Source organism: Sabethes cyaneus, chromosome 2, assembly GCF_943734655.1.
Source record: "Sabethes cyaneus chromosome 2, idSabCyanKW18_F2, whole genome shotgun sequence".
In the NCBI taxonomy this organism is placed as follows: domain Eukaryota; kingdom Metazoa; phylum Arthropoda; class Insecta; order Diptera; family Culicidae; genus Sabethes; species Sabethes cyaneus.
This window is the reverse complement of record NC_071354.1, coordinates 155,840,097-155,853,314: the sequence shown is the minus strand read 5'-3', so window position 1 is coordinate 155,853,314 and position 13,218 is coordinate 155,840,097. Positions and strand designations below refer to the sequence as shown.

Below are 13,218 nucleotides of genomic sequence, written 5' to 3'. Positions count from 1 at the left end.
TCGTGTATCCGCGGAACGTTTAATACTTACTTTTCGATCATTTCCCCCATGGGTCAACAAGAAATTGTGAACCAAATTAATCAATCTTTGTCTAATTTAGCAGTCGGTCAAGAAAGCGAGAATAGGTCGGAATCTTCTAGTCCGGAAGAACAAGTGTTTGCCACACCGGGTAGACACCTTAAGAGACAATTACAGTCGATAGGGGTCCCGTCGTATAATCAGACCGTAACCCCAAACAACTTACTCCCATTCTATATGCAAGCCTGTCAGTTTCCGTGGATGTTTGGTCCCACCCAGATGCAAATGTGGGCAGCGCAAAAAATGTGGGGGATTAATTCCTTTGAAAATGTTAATGGTAGAGCCGAGACCCTGGATATTCCTGAAGGAAGGGAAAAACAATCTAATCGAGCTAGAATTGAATCGTTACCGTTAGTCCAAGACTTTAGACCTCCGCGTTCGCGATGGCGTAGAGAAGCAACAGATTCGGAATCGGAAAGGTCATCGGATAGATCGCGTCGGGAATCGAGAGGAAAAAAGCGAAATCGACAGATCGGTAGAGGAAGACCAGTGTCAGACTGGAGACTTAAGTACGATGGCGCGGACAACGGCCAATCGTTAATGAAATTCCTCAAAGAAGTGGAGTTTTATACCAAATCGGAAAATATGTCGCACAAAGAATTGTTTCGGTCGGCAATTCATTTGTTTAGCGGCCACGCGAAAACGTGGTTCATGACAGGTTTTGAAAATGAAGATTTCACCTCCTGGAACGAACTAAAAGAAGAGCTCAAACGAGAATTCTTGAGTCCGGATCACGATCATATGAATGAATCGCGCGCGGGATCGAGAAAACAGGGCCCACGCGAACGCTTTCAAGATTACTATTTAGAAATGCAAAAAATATTTAATTCCCTTACCAAACCGTTGTCGGAACGAAAAAAATTCGAGTTCGTATTCAGAAATATGCGCGCGGATTACAAAGGCCACGCGGTGTCTTCAGAAATAGATAACCTGGCAGACCTGAAGAAATTTGGTCGCCGTTTAGATGCGACGTACTGGTATAAGTATCAGACGACGGCAAATGATATCCCCCGCGGGAAAACGTCCCAGGTGAATGAGATTCAAACCGGGGCAATACCGAAAACCTCGCGGAAACAAACGTACGAGCATCAGAAAACGCGTCATTTCTTTAATTCAAAATCGCGCGCGCGGAGCTCAGAAGACGAGAAAGAATACCCGAATAGAGACGAACCCCACCCTTCCGAGGAAAATCAGGGACTCGACATGCTACTACGTAACTATCAACCGCCAAGAGAGGGCTATTGCTACAATTGTCGGTTGAGGGGTCATCACGCTCGGGAATGTGAACGACCGAAGCACCAATTTTGCAAAAAGTGTGGTTTTCACAACGTGGACACAGCTTCTTGTCCGTACTGTGAAAAAAACTTACCCAAGACTGTCTCCGAGGGCCGACCAGTCGAACATTAGAAAAGCCCCTCGCCAAAACCGAACAGGTAACCAATTTGCAAACGTTAGGATTTGCCAAAGTTTTATCGAAAGATTATGTGTATTCCTCCCAATATGAAACTAATGAAGCAATTATCGAATTAGAAAATGATAACCGTCCATTCGTAGAAATTTCCATTTACGGCAATACCCTAAGAGGTTTATTAGATAGCGGAGCACATTTGAGTATTCTGGGAGCAGGTTCATTGAAATTAATAAAACAATGCAAACTACAGCTGTTTCCCAGTGAGATAAGTTTAAAAACGGCGGATGGAACTGAGCTCATGGTACGTGGCATCGTAAACCTCCCAGTCACTTTCAATGGCCGGACTAAAGTAATCGAAACCCTTGTAGTTCCCGCACTCAGAAGACGAATTCTTCTGGGAATGAATTTTTGGAAATCGTTTCAAATTAGACCAGCGATCGGTCAACCAGGGGTGGAGAACTTAGAAATTAGTAAAGAATTGGAACCACTAGACGAAGATGTAGATCCCGCTTCAAACGCAAGCGAGGATCAGGAAACAGGACTGAACGAAATACAGAAATCAGAACTGGAAAGTGTTAAAAACCGATTCAAGGTGGCAGAGAATGAAATATTGGACATGACGGACTGGATAAGCCACCGAATAGAGCTTTCTGAAGAAGCAAAAAAACTGCCACCTGCGCGAATTAATCCGTTCCCTACGTCCCCGTCCCGACAGGAGCAAATTAACGCTGAATTGAATAGAATGTTAAAGGCCAAAATCATCGAAAAATCCTACAGCGACTGGGCACTTCGCCTTGTTCCGGTGGACAAATCTGATGGGACGGTACGACTTTGTTTAGACGCACGAAAGTTGAACGAACGAACCGTCAGAGATTGTTACCCTCTCCCACATGCGGACCGAATCCTTAGCCGATTGGGAGCTGCTGAATTTATTTCGACTATTGACCTGTCGCAGGCTTTCCTGCAAATCCCTTTGCACCCTAGATCACGAAAATTCACGGCCTTTTCAGTATTAGGCCAAGGTTTATTTCAGTTTACTCGAATGCCATTCGGCTTGGTAAACAGCCCGGCCACACTATCGCGTCTAATGGACCGAGTGCTCGGTGGGGGAGAACTTGAACCGAACGTGTTCGTATATTTAGATGACATAATTATCGTCAGTAACACGTTCGAGGAACACGTGGCACTCTTAGGCGAGGTCGCAGACCGTCTGAGGGCAGCAAACCTTTCGATCAATATCGCAAAATCACGTTTTTGTGTACTGGAAGTAGCTTATCTGGGATATATTCTAGGTCAAGGGGGACTTAAACCAAATCCGGACCGTGTATCGGCCATCGTCAACTACGAACGTCCCAGATCTTTACGAGCACTCCGAAGATTTTTGGGAATGTGCAATTATTACCGAAGGTTCTTAGTGAATTACAGCGTGGTGACACAACCTTTAACCGATTTACTCAGAAACAAACCAAAAACGGTTCACTGGAATGACCAAGCTGAATCCGCATTTGTACAAATTAAAAATTTACTAATTAGTGCCCCCATTCTGACGAACCCGGATTTCCGCCGGCCCTTTGCGATTCACTGCGATGCGAGTGATATTGCGATAGCCGGAATTCTCACGCAATCGTATGAGGGTATAGAAAAACCTGTTGCGTACTTTTCACAAAAATTATCAAGGACTCAACAACGTTACTTCGCGACTGAAAAGGAGGGACTAGCTGTTCTAAAGTCCATTGAAAAGTTTAGATGTTACATAGAAGGCACTAAATTTACCGTTTTCACGGACGCTTCGGCGTTGACTTACATTATGAGGAGTAGTTGGCGGACCTCCTCACGCTTATGTCGATGGAGCATAGAACTCCAACGGCATAGTATGACCATCTTGCATAGGAAAGGTGCGGATAATATAGTAGCCGATGCCCTATCCAGATCTATAGAAGAACTCCAAGTTTCGAATGGCTGGTATCACGACTTATTGGGAAAAGTCAAGGCGACCCCTGAAAAATATAAAGACTATCGAGTCGACCAAGGGACTCTGAAAAAACTCGTTGCCTCTCCCGATCATGTGCTGGACTACCGATTCTCCTGGAAAATATGCGTACCAGAAACGATGAGAGAGAAAATTCTAATAGAAGAACACGATGATCGTCTGCACTTGGGTGGTGACAAAACTCTGGCGAAGATCAGGAAAAAATACTTTTGGCCTCGGATGGCGAAAGAAGTACGGGATTATATTCGTAAATGTAGTCTCTGTCGTCAGAATAAGCCGGCTAATCGGTCGCAACTACCTGAGCCAGGCAAACAACGCCTGACAACGAAACCGTTTCAGATCATCGCACTAGATTTTATTCAATCGCTCCCGCGGAGTAAACAGGGAAACATACACCTTTTGGTCATTATGGATCTCTTTTCGAAGTGGTGTCTCCTTGTGCCAGTAAAAAGAATTTCAGCCCCTCAGGTAACTAAAATCCTAGAAGAGGCGTGGTTTCATCGATATTCAGTCCCCGAGTTTCTAATTTCCGATAATGCCAGCACCTTTTTGTCGGTCGAATTCAAAGCACTTTTATCTAAGTACGGGGTCCAACACTGGACCAGCCCTAGACACCATAGTCAGGCCAATCCAGTGGAACGACTAAACCGAACAATCAACGCTTGCATTCGGTCGTATGTAAAGCAGGATCAAAAATTGTGGGACACCAGGGTATCGGAAATCGAATCTTGCCTAAATAATACTCCACATTCAGCAACCGGGTTTTCTCCATACAGGGTTCTTTTCGGACACGAAATTATAGGACACGGGGAAGAACATAGAATTGATAGGGAGGAAAAGGACATGTCGGAAGGGGAAAGGATTGATAAGAAGGGGGAAATCGATCAAGTAATTTATTCTATAGTAATTAAAAATCTACAGAAAGCCCATGAACAAAATACACATAGTTACCTTCTCCGTGCAAAGAATACCGCTCCCGTATATGCAGTAGGGCAGCGAGTTTTCAAACGTAATTTTCGGCAGTCCTCCGCCGCAGAGGCCTACAACGCGAAGCTTGATGCTCTGTACGTGCCATGTACCATAGTGGCCCGAGTAGGAACAAGCTCCTATGAATTGGCAGATGAGCGAGGAAAACATATCGGAGTTTTTTCCGCCGCCGATTTGAAGCCAGAATCCTAAAAAGAGAACGCAACGGTTATCTTCAAACCGAGGCCAACCCTCAATTTAGAAGCAATCAGCCGGGGGGGGGGGGTCCAACATCGAAGGAAATTGGCACTTGCGATTCTAACACCCGATGCGGAAAAAACACCACGGGCCGGGTCGACTATAATTCGCGATGTTTTCATTTACCAATGGTTCGAAATACCCCCAGTTCACTTTAACGCTTCACAATCTAATAGATTGTGTAACCTACCGTGGTACCGCACAGAAACGAATGATAGTGAATAGAGGAGGAATAGTCGCACTAGAGATCACGGGTTGACATCGCTGTAAGAGGAAAGTTTTAATTATCAAAGTGAAATACTTACCTTAAGAAAATTTTATTTTCACGATGCTTCGTTTACTAATCTTCACTGATTCTCCTCACAATCACGATTGCCATCAAACTCAGACAGTAACCAAGCATAAATAGGTATTGGTGTGCGCTCTTTTGCTTCTTCATATAAGTGAAGAAAGAAAGTGAGATCACAGAAATAGTACAGGAGGTTTTAAGGGGATATGGGAATGTTTTGTACTGGGTACAAAAGATTCTGCATGTGCAAAAAGAAATGCAATCAGTTTAATAACCAGAATACTAAAGGTGATAGGAAAAGGGGAGAGGGACGATGGAGTATTGTAACCGTTGGGTTACAAGTATAAGTTGTGGCATTCGCCACAACAATGTAGCCAATAACTTGTAGTGGAAATTTCCCGTCCATTCCCGAAGTCCGTCCCTGATATTAGCTGGACCCGATGAGTGAGGTGCATCCAGATTGTACTAAACTGGTGAACCACTCAACAGGCCATCTCGCCGTCACCTAAATGTGTGCGTCTTACCACCATGAGTGTGAGGTACATCGTACAGCACACCTCACTAATGGTTAAACGGGAGAAGTTTAGCTCAGTGGACGTAGGCAAATCATCGCTCTCGGTGACATTCGGACTTGTCGTTGCCTCGTCTCACAACTTCCGCTCTTCGAATCTATAAAAGCTCAGCGTTCTCACAGTGAAACTTGTATATGTTCGAAACTGGCACAGATTCCAGAAGTGCGCGTCGTGTGTGTCATTAAGAGTAAATTTATTTTATTAAAAGTGGTGAAAGTTTTAATGTGTTGTTCTATACTTACAGCTAAGGTAGAAGTTAAAAACCTAAAATTTGGCATGCACAAAAGTGAAATCTATAAGTTAAGAATACGGTTAGTGTTTTATTGTACGTGGAGTATTTTATTGTTAATCATTGTCGTTTAGTAGCTTTTGTCTGTGAGCAACATAAAGCTGAGTATTGTCATTATTGTATCGAGTGTCAGACAAATAGATTGTACAACAGAAAAGGTAAATGAATAACTCTGTATGATTGATTATGGTTAAATATTGTGCGGTATGGGTAGATGGTGGAAGAAAAGATGGTATGGCGACCGATTACTAATCGTGCTGGAAAGGTCCAGCGGGCCTTTTCTGTTTTACCGGATTATTTCCGGAGTTTTTCGTCTGTACAGGAAAGCCAACGAAGCCAATTCTTCAGTTTCGGTCGGCGAATTTACCGGTCAAATCAACACGCGTATACTCTACCCGTGCCACTCGGGGTTGAGATCAACGTCATTTGTAGCCGAGAGTAAATCAACTCATCCGTTTAGAACCGGGCTGCTACCTGTGCACCGTGACCGATAGGCCGACTGGCGGTACATTCATCTGCTGGGGTGTGCGTCGCTAAGCCCGGCTATTGCTGAACTTCCCCTCAACCGTCACGACGTTTATATATCGCTCGGCGCTAGATCCGGCACCTGCTGAGATATTCACCCACTGGCACGACGTGTATACATCGCTCGGCGGTAGATCCGGCACCTGCCGAGATATTCATCCACGACGTTTCCAAACTCTTCGTCGGTAGGTCCGGCCCCTGCTGAGTTCATCATTGATAGTCGTAGCCACCGTTGATTGTGGGTCGGTGCATACGGCCCATACTGTAAACTGTGGCGTGTCATTCTGTTCCTGAAATTTAACCGCAACCAGCGTCTACTCTTCCCCAATACATACGCTTGCTAAGTGGACGTCATCGAGTCGAGCCGTCAGTGTCGTCATCTGCTGGACGGACCTTATCCAGCTGTGAATACCCATACCCACCACGAGTACCCACGAAACCGCAAGTAAAACCAAGAAGCCATAACTAACCCACCATGTACAATTTGTAATAAAACTTAGCATGTAGGAGAATGTACAAGGTACCTTTAAATTCAAGTACAGTTCACACATCCAAAGATTTTCACCACTTCTATTAGTCGAAAACCGGACTCATAAAGCTAGTCGCCAGGCCTCGGTCTGATCTGGTTTTGGTTCAGTTATCAGTTTCACTGTCGCTTTTGAGTTGTTCTTCGTTGTGCGATTCCACTTTGCGACATTTTTCTTGGACAGTCATCAGTGAGTGAATCGGGTTTAACCTCCTCATTCAAGGTAGGCTGCAGGTTTGGTGAAGGGAGGTTTCAGCTAATATCGTTTAAATCTTCTGCCGCTTCCTTTACCCCATATATCCGCTGACTAGTTAAAGGCTAATAAAATTCACAAATATTAATTTAGATTGTCCAACTAAACATATAAGGTTGATTTATTTTTTTTAACAACTCATCTGAACATATCAATTTGACCAGATTAGAACTGGTTAGAATTTTAATTTTTCATTCGTTGATATAAGTCTTCTCACTCTAACAACGTTTTTGGTTCGAGCAGCAGTGTTTGAGTAATTTTTCAAATCCATAAGGTAAAAATTTGTTATTTTAAAATGTGTTATTTCAATTTGAAACCAGAATTCCACATGGATAATGTTGTAAACATAATTTTGCGCAACATAACTTGATGTAAAGCCGTACTTTCTGCAGCGAAGTTGTTCGGAATATACTAAACTATACTTTAGCATAATTTGTTGTAATCATTAATGCCAACTTTGGACCTTTAGAAATGAATATACATACAAATCAGATGGATGCAATTTTCAAACGCCATGGAAAAGGTAAATCTATAAATAGTAGAGTATTCATATATAAGCGTTGTATCCAAACAATTCTGTTAAAACATGTATCTAAATGACCATATCGTCATTATGTTCTATGCGACTCTTAAGAATTTTGCAGTGTTGCTGAAATGTTATTGTATTTATTCTTTTGCCAGTTCTATGGGAAGGCGCATTAGCTTATCTATGGTTACGCTACTGTCTATAGGCCAAGTGTCAAAAAAAATTTCTGAATACAACATGAAATTAAAAAGCTTATGCTGAAAAAATATTGCTTTGTTGCTCTCTTATACATTCATACATACACTCACGCAAAGGTTTAAAAAATACGAACATTACCATGTACATACACACACCACACATATTTCCCGCAAGTTTTGTTCCTACATTATCGGCTCCCGATTTTATTCTAATTTTTGACACTTTCTTCCGATTTATTCAGGCTTACAAAAGGACCGATTTTGATATTTCAATCCTGTTTTAAAATGTATACTATTATATTAAAGTTCGAACATGCGTCATTGATTTCTGGGATTTCAAAAGCAGTTTTTATACTCAGAACAAAAGATATGGCACCAAACCAAAAACCAAAAGAACACAATAATGAATTTACTGTGACCCTTGCTGTATCAAGAACTTGTCCCCATTGTAGTCTGTTCTGGGCTACTAGTCACCAATTCGTGCAACGTCTTGACATGCGCAAATCAGCTTCAACCTGGTCGAGTCATCTAACACGAAGAGCCCCACTGTTCCTAGAACCGGTAGGATTCGTGAACAGAACAGATTTCACTGTACAGTCTTCCGGCATCTTCGCGACGTGGTTGGCCCACCGAAGCCTTCAGACTCTCAGCTGGTGCACGAGGGGAATTTCTCGTAGTGTAGTGCCTGAAATTCGTGATTCATACGCCTCCACCACTCTCCGCTTTCTATTTGTAATCCGGGAAAAAATAATACGCAACGCCTTTCGTTCAAATACGGCAAGTGTACGTATGTTTTCCGTAAGCAAAGTTACAGTCTCAAGTCCGTAGAGGATTTCCGGTCTGATTAGTGTTTTGACCAAAGCGTCCAGTGGAGGGAAAAGTGGACCTGACTTCCAGCTTGAATGTGTCGTCGAGTTTCCTTACTAGTTATTGTAGACGCGATGGTGACTAGAGATTCCAAATATATGAATAAATTGTCGAATGAATTATCTTGTTCTCGTAATCTTGTAGATGATAGACGTCGACGTCGTAATCAGCGTTGATCAGCGTATTACCATGAAAACTACAACAATCGAATCTTTTTGTAGATGGGACAAAAAGCACATCTTCCATCCACTCCTCCGGTAGTTTCTCCTCCTAACAAATCTTTAAATTTATCCAGTGAAGTACCGTTGCAAGCTGTTCTTGGCCGAGAGTCAGTCCTTCCGGCAGCTCTATTGGTATCCGGAACTCTTCGAGATCGGGAACCGGCACGCTGTTATCGTTTGCAGTCACCCCTAGGTTAAGTTCCGTTGCATCTCCTGCTGTAATATCACCGTTAAGACCTGCTCAACCACCGACCACCTCGCACTCGTTTGTGTTTAGATCCCCTCTCTCTTCCCTACACATGTCAATTAGCCCGAAATAGTTGTTCCAGTTCCTTACGATCTAGTCATCGTTGGTTCGGCCTTGGCCAAATTTTCCCTCGAAGAAATGCTTAGATAATTTTTCCAAGTTTTTTTCCTCTCCATTGCTTGTTGGCATTCCCCGTCAAACCAGTCATATTCTACGCTCGTGGTTTCTTCATCTAGCACCGCGGTTGCGACCTCATTGACGGCCGAGTGTATCATACTCCATCCGTTTCCGATTACTAAGTGATGGTCCGAGTCGATATCCGTACCCCGTAGGGAGCGCACGTTGGTGATGTTCTAAAAAAAACCGGTCCTCGATGAGAATATGGTCGTTTTGGTTCAAGGTTTGTTGGTCAGATGATCTCCAGGTGGCTTTGTGTTTCTTTGCGGGGAAAGAAAGTGCTTTTGATCACAAAGCTTCAGGAAGCTGCAAATTTGATGCATCGCTGGCAGTTACCGTTCGTGTCGACGTGCAGGTTATGTAGCCTGATTACCGGTAAATACATTGCTTCCCTGCCGAGCTGGGTGTTCATATCCCCGATGACAATCTTGATGTCCCGTGGCGAGCAGCTGTCGTCTCCAGCTGCACATAGAACGCTTCCTTCTCGTCGTCGGGTCTATCTTCGTGTGGACAATGCACGTTTATGATGGTGTAGTTGAAAAAACACAACATGCACGCACATCCTCTCGTTGATTGCCTTTTGCGAATTCCGGTCCATTGCGCGATCTTGCATTTTGACCATCACTAGAAAGCCCGTTCCCAGCTCGCTGGGCACTCCACTACTCTGGTAAAATTGGGCTTTGCCGCCACGGATCCTCCACACCTTCTCGCCCTCAACAGATCTCCTGCAGTGCCACGATGCCAAATTTTCGGGGTTCTAACTGATCGAGCAGCACACTGTCGCCACAACGAAATTTAGCGATCTACAGTTCCAGGTACCAAGTTTTCATTCCATGTCCTTATTTTGTCACCTTTATCCATGCCGAATGTTTCGAGTAGAATTTCGTCGATTCTTGTTAGTGTGGAGGATTTGGATAGGTAGGCGTACTAGGGCCACGCTACCGAGTCTCGTGATGGGGCAGCCATTTTATAGTGCCGAGACAACATTGTGCCTCCTTCCGTGTTGGTAAAAGACCTTAGTTTCCACCAGGGTTGGTCACCCGTTCTCCAATAAGGTTGGTAGGGATAGAAGTTGCTAGATAAGAGGCTAATGATTACTATGAGGTTCGTTTGTATGTACTCCTAGGTAAACTTCCGTTCCGCCCCCTTCGATATAACAGAGCGATTAAACCATTGAGATGTCCATCGAAGAATTGCTTCCCAACACAAATCAGGCGCGTGTCATTGACCCGAACTAGTTGTTCTAGCTCTTCACGATCTCTGTCCTCCTTCTGGTACTTGTTCCTCTCAGAGCGGTGATCAGTTCGTCGACACTTAGGCAAATTCTCCCTCGTGAAATGCTTAGACAGTCCTTCCAAGCTTTTTTCTCCTCTCCATGGCATGCTAGTATTCCCCGTCAAACCAGTCATTTTGTGTCCTCAAGGTTTCTTCGCGGGACATCATTGACGGCCGATCGTATCGTGCTCCATCCATCTTCGAGGGTCGAAGCACGTAACACCTAGCACCTAGCAGAGGACGGTAGAGGTTTATCCAGTAGGCGCGCGTAATTCTCGACAATTTGCGGGTTTTGAGTGAACAAAGTAATTTTTGAGAAAAACCGATTGTCAATGTTGTCGAATGTGGTTGAGTTGGTTCAATGTTCGTTATTCACGTGATCTTTGAGTGGAAATAAAGTGCTGATGGTCACCAGAACTGGGATCTTGGGAAATTGCAAATTTGATGCATCGCTGGCCGTTATCGTTCATGATGGTGTGCAGGCTATGTTTAGGATCGGTCTTTACATCGCTTCCCTGCCGACCTGGGTGTTCACCTCCGAAGACGATCTTGATATCCTGTAGCGAACAACTGTCCTACGTTGCCTTCAGCTAAGTATAGAACACGTCGTCATCGAGTCTACCATCGTGTGAATAGTTTATGATGGTGTAGTTGAAGGAACGGCATTTCATCCTCACATACACTTCCCGTCTATCACGCGATCCTGCAATCTGCTCAACACTACAAAGCCCGTTCTAACACTCTGGTAAATTGGGTCTTGCCGCCACGGATCCTGCATACCTTCTCCGATTGTACCAAGTCGAATTTTCCTAATTATCCGTAGTAGCGTGCCTTACTAGGACCACGCTATCGGGTCTCGTCATGTGGCTGCCATTTTAGCTTTAGTGCCAAGACAACACGTTTCTTAATTCAGTCTCCCACTCCTGATCAAACGCTCTCATGAGCCGCTCCAAACCTGGAGTACAACCGCTCACTTGTTTGTCTCAATTTATCTAAAAATGCAAGTGAGGTTACGCTCAAAATGACCTGCAATACAATGTTTGTATATAATGTATAATAAATAATGTTGAATGGTTTATTCAATTTATATTTAACGCACATCATATTATTTGTCTTTTGCTCGACTGCAATCGTATTTTCTTGATCAAGGAATTAAAATAAAGCCTGTGTGCTATGGTGTAATAGAGCTTTGCTTAATGCTTCTCAGTGCGATTTTTCTAGTGTCAAACCATGTGCATCTAAATTCGTTTAGCATACAACATCGACCGGCGGATTACAATGTCCTCTCGCACTCGGTAGATAACCAAATCGATGCATTTATTCTCTATCAGACAAATGTGCAACCTATCATTTTCAGACGGCGTGCGTCTATCGAGTACGGTTCATTCAGGAAAAGCACATCAATGTGGACAACTTCGGGGACATCGGGTACAACTTCCTAATAGGCGGAGATGGCAACGTATATGAAGGTCGCGGTTGGCTCAAGCAAGGTGCTTTCCTTAGAGGTATGATCGGACATAATTGTCACAGTTGAGTCGCTGTTTAATGTTGTGCTTTTTCTCCAAATAACAGGCCAAAACTCTAAAAGCGAAGGCATTGCCTTCATCGGAGACTACCAACGTGTAAAACCAACCGTTGCTCAAATGGAGGCGCTCAATAGCTTATTAATGATCGGGATTCGAAATGGCCACTTATCGGACGATTTCAAACTCTACGGTGCTAGACAGTGGCAGGCAACCGTTAGCCCTGGTGACATGTTGTATGAGAAATTGAAAAATCACTCGCATTGGAGTGATGAACTCGTTGATTGATGACTACTACCTACTGCTAGGATAATCTGAACAAAATGGCAACAAAAGACTGAAATTATTGGAAAAATATCAAACAAATGAGTTGTATTCGCATTTACCACTAGCTACTGACTATCACAGATAAATTGCCAACCACTTTGTAACGATTTAAGAAGGAGATGAAATCACACACCGAGCTCTAGACCCTTTTCCGCGTCAAGTTCACTTAAGATTTTAAACGTAGTTTCTGTGAAGTTTGGGCATTTATGTTTATTTCACATTTCAAGCAGTAATAAGCTGACTCAAATAATAAATGGACCGATATTCAGATAACAATTCCGATCAGAACGGTTTTGATCGAAATGAAGGTATCTAGTTTTTGCTAATTTGAACTTGCAATTGTTTTGCCCCGCTACTGTTTTGACAAAATTTGTCCAGTTTTGAGTATTTATCGATAGAAATGGACATGAACGGTTATACGCTAACAGTTCCTCTGTCTAACATGAAAAATCTGTAGATTGAAATGGATTTACAATATTTCAAGACAGTACAAACAATTTCGAACAATATGCAATTAAGACGCGACATGTAATGAACACGAAACACAAACACAAACCCAAAACTTTCTGCAAAATATGTAAAATTTACATCATTTAATGATTTAATTTGCTCACCTAAAACCTAATCAATAGAATTAAGAAATTGTATAATATTTTTGTCGAATGAGTGAGTTAAATACAAATTGAGTGGTTTATACTGAT

General features: G+C 43.2%; 1 protein-coding gene across 6 annotated transcripts in view; it reads left to right on the top strand.

Annotated features, from left to right (window-relative positions):
* The window catches only part of LOC128737243 (peptidoglycan-recognition protein LC-like), a 28,863-nt gene that overhangs the window by 13,950 nt on the left and 1,695 nt on the right, over window positions 1-13,218 (top strand). Inside the window, exons 5-6 of one of the 6 annotated variants that reach the window (XM_053831844.1) lie at window positions 12,025-12,172; window positions 12,240-13,192. The exons of 4 other annotated variants lie outside the window; for them this stretch is intronic. In XM_053831844.1, coding sequence (XP_053687819.1) covers window positions 12,025-12,172; window positions 12,240-12,478 — 387 coding nt within the window. In that variant the 3' untranslated portion in view covers window positions 12,479-13,192. Of the gene's footprint in view, window positions 1-12,024; window positions 12,173-12,239; window positions 13,193-13,218 lie in introns of those variants that run through there. One more of the 6 variants, XM_053831847.1, reaches the window with a different exon arrangement.